The following is a 15,662-nucleotide window of genomic DNA, read 5'->3' on the forward strand; positions in this document are numbered from 1 at the left end:
ACTTTTTAATTTCAATAGAAACAGAAGAGTCATATCTGCCACATAAATAAATATAAAGAGGGAAAGATTGATTTATGAAGAATCAAACATAAAAGTTAATATGCATGATGTCATACCCTAGGAAATGTATACATGGTTCATATCCTTCAGGAGAATGCAAATACGAAATCTCAATTATCTCCCCTAAAGCAGATTAATGATCCAGTGAAAATCAACGGGGAACAGCAACCCAATAACGCCACAGAAAGTCTGCCATGCAACCTGAAGGGATCTGGAGTGGCTGTGCCATCTGAAATGGCCATCAAATGTTCCAAAAGGTCTTATGCAAACTTCTGCTGAAATATCCTAAAGATGAAGGCAGCTCAATGTCTTTAAGGACTGAAACAATAATGAAAAAGGACGAGCTCAAAAGAAAGAGAAGCACATCTGGGCCCTCCATAAACTTCCATTAAGAATCTGGTTTCTTAAGCACCTTTCGTTCTCAGGTTGATCCAGAATTTTAAAATCTCTGCTTTACCTGCTCTGAAAAGTATGAGTCCCTCTTTTCCAATATGAAGACATTAATGCCAGTGTCATAATCTTGCAATAAAAGGGAAGCACCCTGAGATACAAAGATAATTAATAGAAATGTAAGCACGTATGAATAACACCGACTTGGTACCCTCACGAGATGCTGTACATTTACTAAGACAGTCCCTATTCGAATCCGGCTTAGCTTCCACTGAACAAAGCAGAAAAAGAAGAGCGAGGAAACCCAAAGTAGGAGAAGAAAAGAAATATTAAAGATAAAAATGGAAATCAATGAAATGGAAAATGAATACAACGGAGAAGATAGAGAAAGCCAAAAGCTGGTTCTTTGAAAAGATAAAATTGAAAAATCAGCCAGACTGCTAAAAAGAAAAACAGGAAAAGAAACAAGCTACCAGTATCAGGAAAAACAGATATGACATCATTACAGATTTTGTATATTTAAAACAAAACGGAATACTAAGAAAAACATTATGCCAACAAATTTAGCAACATGGATGAAATGGACAAATCCTTTAAAGATACACTCGAGATAAAGTAGATGACCTGATTTCTATATCTATTAAGGAAATTTCATCTGTACTTTAAATGGTTTCACCAGAGAATTCCACCAAACATTTAAGGAAGAAATAATAGGAATTCTTCACAAACCATTCCCAAACACTGAGGAAAAGGGTTCGCTTCACAACTCATTCTATTCTGAACTCAATTTTGCTATGATGCTAAAAGCAGTAAAAAGCATTAAAAGAAATCTACAATTTCACATGAACATAAAATGCAAAATTCTAAACAGTTCTAGCAAACTGAATCCAACAGAATATAAAAAGGCTAATCCATCATGACCAACTGGAATGGCATCAGAGATACAAGATAAGATAAATTAAAAAGGAAATCAATAATAATTGATAAAATTTTTAAAAATCACATGATCATCTCAAGAGATGAAAGCACTTGCCAAAATCCAATATCCATTCCTGATTTTAAAGAAAACCACGAGTTCCCGACATGGTGCAGCAGAAACTAATCCAACTAGGAACCATGAGGTTGCAGGTTTGATCCCAGGCCTCACTCAGTGGGTTAAGGATCTGGTGTTGCCATGAGCTGTGGTATAGGTTGCAGATGCAGCTTGCATCCCACATTGCGGTGGCTCTAGTGTAGGCCTGTGGCTATAGCTCCAATTAGACCCCTAGCCTGGGAACCTCCACATGCCGTGAGTGCGGCCCTAAAAAGACAAAAAGACAAAAAAAAAAAAGAAAAAAAGAAAGCCAAACAAAAAACTCAAATTGATAAAGGGATCTGTGAAAGATATACAGCCAACACTATATTTTTCCCTAAAATCTGGACAAGGCAAGAACATCTGCTCTCCTCACTTGAATCCAACATGTAGGGGATTCCAGTCAGTGCACTAAGGCAAAAAAAAGAAATCTGGGAGAGGGGGGCTGGGGTTGAGGAGGGTTATATTCTCATAGATTAGCAACAAAGAATTAGAAAAAAAGAATATTTTAAAAACATAATAAAAAAATAAAATAATAAAAAATTTTTAAAAATTTAAAAAAATAAAAACAGACATACTATAAATTAGCATCAAAAAATATGAAATAGAGAAAACTTAACAGAATTTGCACAAGACCTGTTCACTAAAAACTGCAAAATATTTAAATTAAGGAAAATCAGAGTTCCCATCATGGCACAGCGGAAACAAATCTGACTAGTAACCATGAGGTTGCAAGTACGATCCCTGGCCTCGCTCAGTGGGTTCAGGATCTAGCATTGCCGTGACCTGTGGTGTAGGTCGTAGACGTGGCTCAGATCTGGCTGTGGTGTAGGCCAGCAGCTGTAGCTCTGATTAGACCCCTAACCTGGGAACTTCCATATGCCGTGGGTGCGGCCCTAAAAAAAGACAAAAGACAAAAAAAAAAAAAAAAAAAAAAAAAAACTTAAGGAAGCTCTAAATAAATGAAAAGGTTATCATCATTCTCATCCACTAGAAGAGCTGATGTTATTAAGATCTCAGTGACCCACAAATAGACCTCCAAATTCAATGTAATCTCAGCAGCATTTCTGTGGACATGTGACAAGCTGATTCTAAAACTTCTATGGAAACACAAAGGACACAGAATGTCCAAAACAACTTTGACAAAGAAGTCGTAGGGGATACCACACCCGATTTAAAGACTTACGGTAGGGTGATACTCATCGAGGCAGTGTGGTATTCACATAAAGACAGTCATACCAGTGGAAGACAACGTAAAATCCAGAAATGGGCCTCCAATGGTTAATTAACATACATACGGTCAACGTTAACTCCAAAATGGATCACAGACCAAAACGTTAAAGGTGAAAATATAAAACTTCCAGGGGAAAATCTTTAAGACCTTCAGGTAGGCAAAGATTTCTTAAACAAGAAGCCAAAAACATAAACAATAACAGAAAAAATTGTTCAAGCTGGACTTCATCAACGTTACAAACGTGTGCTCCTAGAAAGACACTCTTAAAAATATGAAAAGAGAAGCACAGACTATGAGAAAATATTGACAAGCTGACACCATCTTTCTAGACTATACAAGGAACACCAATAATCAACAAGAAGACCAACGATCCAATCAAAACACGAGAAAAAACATTTAAACAGATACTTAACAAAAGATAACATGAACAGCCAATAGGCACATGAGAATGAAAATTAAGACCACAATGAGATACGACTACACATCCAGTAGAATGAATATAATTTCAAAGACCAACAATACCAAATGCTGGTAAGACTAGGAAATAACCAGACAGCTCTCAAATTGCTAGTACGAATGTAAAATAGTACGAACATTTTGGAAACCAGTCTAGGGATTAGCATACCCTTACCTTACAACACAGCAATACCACTCCCAAGAAAACGAAAACATTTCTCCACTAAAAGATATAAACAAAACTTGAATAGCCACTTTAATCATATTAGCCAAAAACTGGAAATAATTCAAATGCCCTCCAAGAGATGAACGATTTTTTTCTTTTAAACTGTGGTATATCCATACAACGTTTTACTATTTGGCAATAAAAGTCACCAAGTACTAATATAAGGAGTAATACGGATGAATCTCAAAAACATTATGCTGTGAAAGAAGCCAGATAGCAAAAACTGCACAGGATATGATTCCATTTATATGACATTCTAAAACAGGTAAAAAGATTTGATTATTTCAGAGAGAAGATCAGGCTCTTCCCCCAGGCTGGGGGATGGTGGTGAAAGACACTGGCTTGTGGAGGAAAGAAAATGTTCCTTTATCTTTGGAGGATGAATATGTTCTATATGTTGACTGTGGTGCAGTTAAAGAGCTGCTTATCGGTGCCAAAATGTGTGGAACTGTACATTAAAATGGATATATTTTATTTTATGTAGCTTATACCTCCATAAAGTTAATATAAAAAAGTGGAATATAAATTTCTATCTCACACTTACTGTGTGATTAAATGAGAACATGTGCATAAATAAGCCGAACTCTATAAAATGCGTGCTTAGTAAGTTAGCTTTAGCAATCTTAGCAGTCATCTTTTAATGAACATCATCAGCCTCGAGGTCAGATTTTATATATACATGATTAACCATCCCTAAGCTGACTTCACAGAGTTTGAATGATGTTAGTTGCTATTCTTAAAAGACTCTTCCAACATTCCATGAATTCCAAGAAGAAACATTCTGAAATACCAGGACAAAGGAATCCTCAAAATCTAAGGGAGAGTTAATGTCTACTCTACAAAATTAGCACTTTTTACTAGCCTTTCAATGAGCACTTTTTAGAACAGTCACCAAATCAAAGGTGACCTGCCTCCCTAATTAGCCTCTAAAAATACCTTGACTGCTAGATAATAATAATCTTTAAGCAAATGCATCTTTTAAAAAGATAAAAATAAAGTAAAAGGAACGATGCTACCAAGGAAAATTATCATGCCTCTCAGCACGATGCCAAACTAAATCCCTGGACTTCGTGTCCAACCTTTTGCTTAGCACAACGGTTACAAGTCCTAATAGAATTGGTTCGTTCCTTCTCTCCTTGCAGGTGATCCTGCAGAGAAAAAGCCTACTGGCCAAGAGCACAGCCATCAGAGCGGCAGGCTGGTGAGTGCAAACGAGGAATCGAATATGTTACAAACACTCGAGCCATTTTACAATTTCCTTGGTCTGTCCTACTGAAGTCTAAATAGTGTGGACAAAAGCAGAAAGAGGAAAGGCAGGCTATTTGAGAAGTACAAGGAGCCCATCGCTTGTATAGGCTTTGGACTGGGAATGTCGTCAGGGTCGGGGGGTAGGGGGGGCGCTGACTGAGAGGCTGGACGGTCACTGCCACAGCCCTGAAAGCTAGGCTGAGGGATTCAGTCACGAAAATACTAGGGGAGTGGAAGGGGGGAAAGGTTAAAGCAGAACGATTACTCAGTTAACATTCTGAAGATGGATTAATTATTGCAAACAATACAAGAAATTTTTCATAAGACCACACCATCACCCCAGCAAAACTGCCAACAGCTAGCCACAGGAGGCAGATTTTAGACCTACTGGCCAAAGTTCAAAATATAAGGTCCAATAACAAGCCCGGCAAAGTACAAAATTCTTATAGATAAGATTAAATATGCAAGAGACCTGAGATGCAAGAAGCACTGAGTTAACGTGTACACACACACACACACACACACACACACACACACACGCATGCACACACCAGCCAAACCACTTGAGATAGGATCAAACATGAAGTTGAATGTCAATATTCAGTAGAGCAGAAGTTCTGGAACCCTGTTTGCAATGAGTCCGTAAAAATCTTTGTGTATGTTTAACCACTGCTGAATTAATGGTTCATTCCATTTAAACAGCAGCTCTGAGACTGGTTTCGTTTTGTTACAATCAGTCTCCAAAAAATATGAACTTAAATAATTTAGTAACATAACATAAAAGCCTTGGAAGTGAACAGCAGTTTTATACTGCTTCTCTGAAGAGATGAAGGAGATAATATATTATCCAAATCATAATCTTTTTTTTTTTTTTTTTTTTACTTTTTCCTCCTGGAGAAAAAAAAAAAAAAAAAAGCTTTTCCTCTGGAAAAGTCTTTCAACTTCAAAACCTTTGGAGATAATTTTTTGGCATGACTTCCTGACTCGGTCACAAATGCCTTTGAAATATTCATCATTCTTCTCAGATGATAAACAATGGCATTGCTTCTGCTGTTAAAAACAAAGGGATAATATCTCTTTCATTTGAAAGCTCTTTAGAAAAAGCTCCAGAAACAGTGTTAATATAACTGATAACCTCTCTGTGTACCTGCCCAGCCCATGCTTACTTTGTGCTAAAACTGGCATCCAGGAGCCATGATAGATAATCCATAAACCAGAACTCTTGATCATATGATTGGATCGCAAGGGGACACCCAGCCCAAGCTGCCCATCAGACCCTCTCTCCCAGGAATTTGGACTCAAAGACCATAGGCTGTCCCTGGTGGTCTTGAATTTAGTTACCATGTGGGGGGGCTCAGGAAGCCATTTCTACTCTACACGAGGAAAAACAGAAAAATCTGGGGAAAAAAAAAAAAAGAATAAAGGGAATATAGTGGCAATAAAATATGTTGCTAGAGAAAGACAAAGACACACAAGGGCACAGATGGTAACTGGCTACTATCATGTCTATCGTCTTTCCAGACCCTATGAGACTGGGCTATATCTCCTGCCCTTGGGCACCATGGAATTCACTTAATTCCCTACAAAGACAAACAAACAAACTCTTTAGTTTATGTTTGGCCCAATGAGTTTCTTATAACCAAACAATCCCTGATTAAAATAAATTGTTGGTATGAAAAATAGAAACTTTAAACAAAAGATAATTTCAAATTCGAAAGCAGTGTTAAGAAACCATTTGATTTACCAGCCACAGACTTGTTGATATAACTTAAAATATCCCAATTTTCTCTCTTGACAGTTACATAATAATGTCATTCAAAAAACTTGTACAATTGAGTGTATTTCAGAGTTCTGTCAACCTCCGTATCAAACCTCATCATCGTCATATGCAAAGAATGAACCTGGTTCATTCATTTCACAAACACTTACTTAGCCCCTTTACATGCCAGGCAATAAGGAGAGATTGGAAATAAAATATGAGCCAAAAAATCCCTCACCCCCTGCCCTATTTAAATAGGACACATAAAAACACAGACAGAAAAATTCCTTCAAGAGTTAAATGTGAAGCTCATTGATCTGCCGCTGTGACTTTTTCGGTTTTTTTTTTTTTTTTTTTTTTTGGTCGTTTTAGGGCCACATTCATGGCATATAGAAATTCCCAGGCTAGGCGTCTAATCAAAGCTGCAGCTACCAGCCTACACCACAGCCACAGCAATGCAGGATCCAACCCTCTTCTTAAGACCTACATCACAGCTCTCACAGATAGTGGCAACACCGGATGCTTTAACCCACTGAGCAAGGCTGGGGATCAAACCCACATCCTCTTGGATACTAGTTGGGTCCTTAACCCACTGAGCCACAATGGGAACTCCCCTCTGTGAATTTTGAGATACACAAAATACTGGCATATTTTTCACTCATTTTAGTGGCATCATCCTAGACCTTAACAGGTACTTTATTTAAATCGATTTGATCACTGAAGAGTGATTCTTCCCATCCTCTTTAAGTAAGTTCCAGTTGTCTCTTCTACAATCGTGATATTCAGAGATTTCTCTTTAATTCAGTTATCCTCAGATATTTTCCATGAGACTCTTATACAAACTGGCAACTCTTTCAATGCCCAAGAGTTGTCCCCTCACATTAAAAAGAGCCGAAGAAACAATAAGGTCATTCCTAATGCACTGTAATCTTCTGGTCTTTCTTATTTCAATTATTTCATTTTGAATGTGGGTAATTCTGTAGGTACCAATTCACGGATAGAAACATGCTCTCTCCTTTGTCTTTCACTCTCCCCATCATTAACTGCAAAACTACCTTTATCCACAGACGAAACATTTATATAAGAACTGTTTTCCAACACATAAAATGTTCTGAATATAAAATTTAGTTACATATCATTTTCATTAATCTGTTCTGAGAAGGCAGAGTGAAATATATAACGACAAGATGGAAACAGACTCCAAATCTGCAAAGCACTGTATGTCCTTCTTGTTTGCTGAATTGCTAAGAGCAATGTTCCAATTACGAATTCCTCGTACGATAAATAACTTCTAAAGATTGGGTTTTTGTTGGCAAAAGACTGATACGAATAGCAGAATGTCACATTCTTTACAACACTATACTTCAACCCACAAAAATCCGAACACCAAGATTCACTAATTCGTGCATGCAGTCATCCCATTCCATCCACAGATGCTGAACTGAATAGCTGCACTGTGCTAGGGACTGAAGACCAGAAAGCGCTCCATCTCCCACTTCACTGAGTTTTACATTACGTAATAAAGTCGCTATAAACTCCAAATACTCTAATTCCGCCTTGGTTAAAATTAAAGTTAAAACCACACGCCACAAGTTTTCAATGGGAATCCTTAGATAAAGAAGTTGTTTATGTTACCAGTGCCATTATCGATGCATCATGACTCTACAAACTACTCTCAGAAACCTTTGCTGTCGGCCCTCCACAACCAGGGATGCGAAACCCACGGGTACAGAGGAAGGACTGCACTAATGCTACTTTATTGAAGGGACTTGGGTACCCGTGGATTTTGTTATCCGCAAGGGCTCTTGGAACCAATCCCCAATGGATACCAAGGGATAACTGTAAAAAAACGTACTGTAGACAGATTTCATTTTGAAATAATTTAAATAAGTGAAGTTATAAAGAGAGAAACTTTAAATAGCCATGGCCTAAAAACCATACAAATTAAGGAAAGTAAAATAACCTTGCTACATACTCACTGACAGCGAAAAAAAACGGAGATGGGCAGAATCACAAAAACCCAGCAGTCCAGTAAAGACAGTTTAAAGGATCTTCACTTGAGTTTTAAGTAAGTGTTTCAAGAGTTTGTTCATTTTTGATTTTCGTTATGTAAATTTTTCCATTTTTATACTATTAGAGAACAGTGACTTATGTTTCATAATTTATTGTAGTTGATTTCACTTATTTTTGATGGTTCTATCATATTTAAATAGCAACAGATATTAAAGGACAATTTCTATCTGGCAATATAAACAGGTTTACAGTTTGGCTTCATAGTGAAACACTGCCGTACCTCAAAGGATTCCATCTGAGAGTTTTTCAGATAACTTTTTAAAGCGAGGGGTGGAGTAGCACCCTAAACACTATATCTTCCCAAACCCTAGAAGGAATTTGTACATATCACCACTTTCTTGTAGTTTGTTAAATGAAATCTTTCCTTAGCTTTGAATCCCCTGCCATACCTTGGCTCCAAAACTAAACTTAATCACATGGCCAATAGTCATGAGAAAGGATAATGTTAAGATAAGAACTTCAGAGGGAAAAAAATGAGACCCCATTCTTCCAACTGAATAAACTTTTATAAATGTGGTTTCCATAATCAATAGCCTTTTCCTTTTATTTAGCTATGGGCTGCCTAAGGCTAGAATTTTTTTCTTTTTTTCCATTGAAATACAGCTGACCTACAACATTGTGTTAGTTTCAGGCTAGGACTTTGACTCACCTTGATGTACAAGAATTTCAGTATATAAAGTTCACTTGTTACTCAATTATTACAGATATAGCATTCTGCAGGTGAAATTAAGTTCCTACCATATAATGATGCTATCGAGCAATAATTTACTAGGACAACACTAAAATATATGGCAAATATCAGTCCAAATACCCTAATCACCAAGATTATAACAGACTTCCTGTGAAAATCTTATTGTAGGAGAGGAGGCAGGATATTAGAAAAGGCTTCCATTTAACAGAAACTCACACGGCTAGAAAGATCCTCGTGAAGTCACATTATTTCTGGCTCAAGACTGTGGACTGACCGCAAACGTTTACTTCTTGCTTCTAAGACCCACCTTCCCCTTAAATGACAATGAAGAATAGAAAGATAAAACTCCAAAACAACAGGAGAGTGACAAGGAAGGGAAAACAGTAGCAAATCAGTAGATGAGACATTTCCACAAATTCCTAGAAGGCCCTATGCAGACGGACGAGCCGTATTTGATCAGACAGGGCAGAGACAGCTTTGCTGTACGAATGTGAGGAAAGGCTACTGATGAGGAGGAAGCCATTTGTCCTGGTAACTCCATAAAAACGTGTAGTCATCCGGTGTAAGGAGTGGCAAGAATGAGCTATGATGCTAATTATTAGCACAATATAGCAATAATCTATATACCCATCTCCCCAAAATGGCACGGGGCCAAATGTGTATCCCTAGGGGGAAAAAGAGGGGATTTTCTTGAAAAATAGAAGACACTATTTGAGGGAGAGCTAGAACACTTGAACCCCAAAGTATGACACAGAGGGTTCGCTCATATTAACAGCTAACCCATTACTAACCTACATGCTCAGTAAGTCCTGCCTATAAAACGCCCCCATCAGAGTTTTATCATCTGTTTTAAATATAAATGGACAACCAAAAGCCATCTTTTATTTAAGGAAAAGCTGCAGAATAACAAGAGGTTAAAAAAAAAAAAAAAGATGATAAAAATATAATCCCCAGGGAAAATCAAAGTAATTCAGAAAACAGAAAAAAAAAAAAAAAGCTTAACAAACCCACAACTCCTGGAGTTCCCATTGTGGCGCAGCGGAAACGAATCTGAGTAGGAACCATGAGGTTGCGGGTTCGATCCCTGGCCCCGCTCATGGCATTGCCATGAGCTGTGGTGTAGGTCGATGACATGGCTCGGATCCGGCATTGCTGTGGCTGTGGTACAGGCCGGCAGCTGTAGCTCTGATTCAGCCCCTAGCCTGGGAACCTACATATGCTGTGGGTGTGGCCCTAAAAAGCAAAAAAAAAACACCCACAACTCTATAACTTTTGAAAGTTTTCAAGACAATATATTCATAAAATAAGAACGAGATGTTGTAAGAGAAGCACAGAGCTCTTAAAGAAAGAACTCTTTGAGAAAGAGCTCTTAAAAATTAAGATACCTACACAGGGAGCTCTTGTCATGGCTCAGTAGTAACCAGCCCAGCTAGTATCCATGAGGATGCGGGCTCCATCCCTGGCCTTACTTGGGGGGCTCAAGGATCCAGCGTTGCCGATGCAACTCGGATGTGGCATTGCTGGGGCTGTGGTGTAGGTCGGCAGCTGCAGCTCTGATTTGACCCCTTGCCTGGGAACTTTCATATGCCGCGGGTGTCACCCTAAAAAAAAAAAGGCAAAAAAAAAGCAAGATACCTACACAAACATCATATGCTATCACTTATTTGTGGAATCTAAAAAAAGGACACAACAAACTTATTTGTAGAACAGAAACTGACTCACAAACTTTGAAAAACTTATGGTTGGTTATCAAAGGAGACAGGTTGGGGCAGGGGGAGGGATAGGCTCGGGGTTTGGGATGGGAATGTTCTAAATTTAGGTTATGAAGATGCTTGTACAACTGTAAATATAATAAAAGCCACTGGATTTTTTTTAATTAAAAAAAAATAAAACCCAGGGCAATAAGAAAAAAAAAGAAATTAAGATACCTAATTATGGCAAACTATTATATACGGAATGTATAGACAACAAGGTCCTGCTATCTAACACAGTGAACTATATTCAACATCCTATAACAAAGCATAATGGAAAAGAATATGAAAAAGAATGCATACATATGTATAACTGAATCACTTTGCTATACAGCAGATATTAACACAATATTATAAATCAACTATACTTCGATAAAATAGAATTTTTTTTTTTTTTTTGTCTTTTTGCTATTTCTTTGGGCTGCTCCCACGGCATATGGAGGTTCCCAGGCTAGGGGTCGAATCGGAGCTGTAGCTGCCGGCCTACGCCAGAGGCACAGCAACGCGGGATCCGAGCCGCGTCTGCAAACTACACCACAGCTCACGGCAACGCCGGATCGTTAACCCACTGAGCAAGGGCAGTGACCGAACCCGCAACCTCATGGTTCCTAGTCGGATTCGTTAACCACTGCACCACAACGGGAACTCCAGAAATTTTTTTAAAGATACCTAATTACGACTGTGAAACTGGAAATTTACCAGACGAGCTACAGGAAAGATGGAAGAATGGAGGGAGGAGTGAAATCTGGGCAAGCTGTTTGAGACTGTGGCCCAGCAAGAGAATGGGTAACCTGTTTACCAAGAAATAATTCTAAAACACATTATTTCCAGCATGTGGCTTCTACATTACATGGTGACATCCAAGAGAATAATACAGGTAAATCCCACAGTGATAACTGCAGGAGCAAGCCTGCCGAGTAATCACTCACGCAATTTACAGACAAAGCAAAGTTGCAATTACAGATTTAGAACAGACAGTAAGTTACCAGTCTTGATAACGCAGAAGGAAAATAACAGAAGACAACAGTTAGGAGGGGAGGGGAAAGGAATAGAAGAAAGGGGAGGGGGTAATATTTTCATCTTATAAAGTGGGGAGCCAAAAGACCCCCAAAATGGTTAATGGGAAACTGAATAAAAGCATACTAAGCATTCATCATTATTGTACAGAGATTTTTGCTTAAGTAATAACAGTGGTAACTGCTTCCAGGCACTTACTAAGAATTTTTAGGAGTTGTTCATTTAACTAAACAATATGATGCCTTAAATGACCCTTAAAAAAAAAAAAAAAAGAAAGAAGAGAAAAAACTTGAAGCTACAGGATAACCAATGTAGGAACCAAAAGTGGTGATATTACACTATAGAAATAAAGGGTGCAGTGAACATAAGCTGGTATCTCCAGTATCAGAGCAGGAAGTCAAAAGATAATAACATCTGAAATTGATAAGCCAAGAAACAGAGGCATAAGCATATTACGCAGATGTATGGAGATCATCCCCAGAAGCACTAAACACCAAAACAACTTAAAAAAAAAAAAAGTTAAGTGTTTCCCTTGAGAAACAAGACTAGAATTGAGGAGAAATGGGTCGGAGGACTACTGCTTTTATGTATTTAAAAAAAAAAATGTCTGAACTATTTTCTTCTTCTTCTTTTTTATTTTTTTTGTGCTTTTAGGGCCACACCCACAGCATATGGAGGTTCCCAGGCTAGGGGTGGAATCGGAGCTACAGATGCCGGCCACAGCCACAGCCACAGCAACGCCAGATCCAAGCCGCATCTACGACCTGCACCACTGCTCACGGCAATGCCGGATCCTTAATCCACTGAGCGAAGCCAGGGGTCAAACCTGCGTTCTCATGGAAACTAGTTGGGTTCGTTACTGCTGAGCCACGACGGGAACTCCTGAACCATGTACATTTTTAACCATGTTAATGATTTACTTTGATTATTGCCTTTTAAATTTAGTTAAGAATATTTTCCCCAAAAAAGTAGCAATCTAATGTGTCCTACTGCCTCGGATGGGTGAAATTCTTTTATATTTTAATGGTTTCCAGAGAATGATCTAATAATGCAAGGTTAACAAGTCAGCATGTCAAAAATTTTTCACTTCCTGTTGCATCTAGTAAATCAATAAAGTGATGCTACAGAAATAGTAAGATGTGGCCTCTCCTGGCCTATCATGGTAAAACATACAATCTACGGGCTGAAAGGCACTATACTATCTTGAACATCTTTGTTCTTTAGTCCTCTGTTTAAGAATAGAGAGACTTTCATACCCTGTTCACCACAAGTGAGAAGGTTCAAGAGGGGAAATTCCTGAAGAGAGTCCTGAAAGCTATCATTCCTCCACTAGGCTAAAACTTCAGGCCTGGCAATGACGGCAGAGAAGGGCTGATGCAACTTCGGCAGGTAGACAGTGGACTAAATCCCAAAGGAGGCCAAACACTCTCTGACATAAATGACAGCAACATCTTCTCAGATCCACCTCTTAGAGTCATGACAGGAAAAACAAAAAGAAACAAAGCGGGAGTTCCCGTTGTGGCGCAGTGGTTAACGAATCCGACTGGGAACCATGAGGTTGCGGGTTCGGTCCCTGCCCTTGCTCAGTGGGTTGACGATTGGGTGTTGCCGTGAGCTGCGGTGTAGGTTGCGGACGTGGCTCAGATCCCACGTTGCTGTGGCTCTGGCGTAGGCCGGTGGCTACAGCTCCGATTCGACCCCTAGCCTGGGAACCTCCATATGCCGCCGGAGCGGCCCAAGAAATAGCAAAAAAAAAGACAAAAAAAAAAAAAGAAAGAAAGAAAGAAACAAATGGGACCTAATTAAACTTAAAAGTTACTGCACAGCAAAGGAAACCTTAAACAAAATGAAAAAACAACCCACAGAATGGGAGAAAATCTCTGCAAATGAATCGACTGACAAGGGATTCATCTCCAAAATTTATAAGCACCTTCTGCAGCTCCATACCAAAAAAACAAACGACCCCATCAAAAAATGGGCAGAAGATCTAAACAGACAATTCTCCAAAGAAGACATACAGATGCCCAAAGCACACATGAAAAGATGTTCAACATCACTCATTATGAGAAAAATGCAAATCAAAACCACTATGAGGTACCACCTTCCACCAGCCAGAATGGCCATCATCCAAAAGTCTACAAACAAGAAGTGCTGGAGAGGGTGTGGAGAAAAAGGAACCCTAGTACTCTGTTAGTGGGATTGTAAATTGGTGCAACCACTGTGGAAAACAGTATGGAAATGCCTCAGAAAACTAAACATAGAACCACCATTTGATCCAGCAATCCCACTCCTGGGCATCTACCCACAGAAAACCATGACTCACAAAGACACATGTACTCCGATGTTCACTGCAGCACTATTTGCAATAGCCAAGACATGGAAACAACCTAAATGTCCATCGACAGAGGAGCGGATCAAGAAAATGTGGTGCATATACACAATGGAATATGACTCAGCCATTAAAAGGAACGAAATACCGGCATTCTTAGCAACATGGATGGACCTAGAAATTATCATGCTAAGTGAAGTCAGTTAGACAATGAGACACCAACATCAAATGCTTTCACTGACATGTGGAATCTGAAAAAAGGACAGACTGAACTTCTTTGCAGAACAGATGCTGACTCACAGACACTGAAAAACTTATGGTCTCCGTAGGAGACAGTTTGGGGGGTGGGGGGATGTGCTTGGGTTGTGGGATGGAAATCCTGTGAAACTGGATTGTGATGATCATTATACAACTACAGGGGTCCGAGAGCTGAAGCCAGCCCCTACACACATTGGATGTGACATGCATAATGCTGGCCCACACTGCTTGTAATTTGGAAGAAGTGACCAATGCCTAAAACTGATAGAATTGATATAGAAATTCATATTTCCACCTGATTTCTCAAGAAATCAGTAAGGGCAATCCTTTAAGAGGAAGGAGGAATGCCCCAATTTGCCACACCTGGCCTACCGCCCTCATGCATGCTACCAGTCTGTCCTGAAAGCCATTTGCATCTCTAACTTCTGCTGTAAGATATAACATATCTTTGCATCTTTATGCATATAAAAGATAGGTGCATACGCCCACGTGAGCACAAGTTAGTCCCTGCCAAGTGCCTCACTTTGACCAAAACTAGGACTGGAAGACAAATTTTCAAAAAGCGCTAAATCCTAGTGCTCAATATCATAGGAGATAATACCTAACGGGCAGAAATAAAAATTAAAGCACAAAATCCAATAGCTAGCTAGCACTGTAATCTACATCTTCAGTAAAACAGTCATCAACTACTTACATTTTAAGGTCTCTCCAGCGTATGGTATGTGCAATTTAAATCGGTCACAGTTGGGTCCAGGAGTCAAGGACGTGCAGCTTTAAAAAAAAAAAAAAAAAAAGGAAAAGAGAAGAAAAAGCTTGCTTAAAACCCCACATACTTATGACATTTACTAAAGTAAATTAAAAGTGATCCTTAGGGATAAAAGATGGAAACACGAGCTTATAGAACAAAATAAAAGGCCTTAATGATGGTCACGGAGGTCGAGACAAAACAAGATTTGGCCTAAAACAAATAACACATTCGTCTCACAATAAAACCTATCTAAAGGCTTCTAACAACAAATAGCCACGCTGCTTCGACTCCTTCTCTCAAAGGAGTGTATGTGGACTTTGAAAACAGGTATATGATCCAAAACAGGCCTG

The 15,662-nt window shown here is 38.9% G+C and overlaps 1 protein-coding gene across 3 annotated transcripts in view; it reads right to left on the minus strand.

Annotated features, from left to right (window-relative positions):
* BABAM2 (BRISC and BRCA1 A complex member 2) overlaps positions 1-15,662 on the minus strand; it is a 431,603-nt gene that overhangs the window by 376,749 nt on the left and 39,192 nt on the right. For 2 of the 3 annotated variants that reach the window (XR_014842461.1, XM_021088348.2), the window contains exon 3: positions 15,259-15,335. The exons of the other annotated variant lie outside the window; for it this stretch is intronic. Coding sequence is in view for 1 of the 2 variants with exons in the window: in XM_021088348.2 (XP_020944007.1) it covers positions 15,259-15,335 (77 nt within the window). In the remaining variant the exon portion in view is untranslated. The remainder of the gene's footprint in view (positions 1-15,258; positions 15,336-15,662) is intronic. 3 annotated transcript variants of the gene reach the window in all.

Source organism: Sus scrofa, chromosome 3, assembly GCF_054392235.1.
Source record: "Sus scrofa isolate SSC_HxYL_T2T_F1_AM1 chromosome 3, Sscrofa_HxYL_maternal_Yorkshire_Landrace_v2.0, whole genome shotgun sequence".
NCBI lineage: Eukaryota > Metazoa > Chordata > Mammalia > Artiodactyla > Suidae > Sus > Sus scrofa.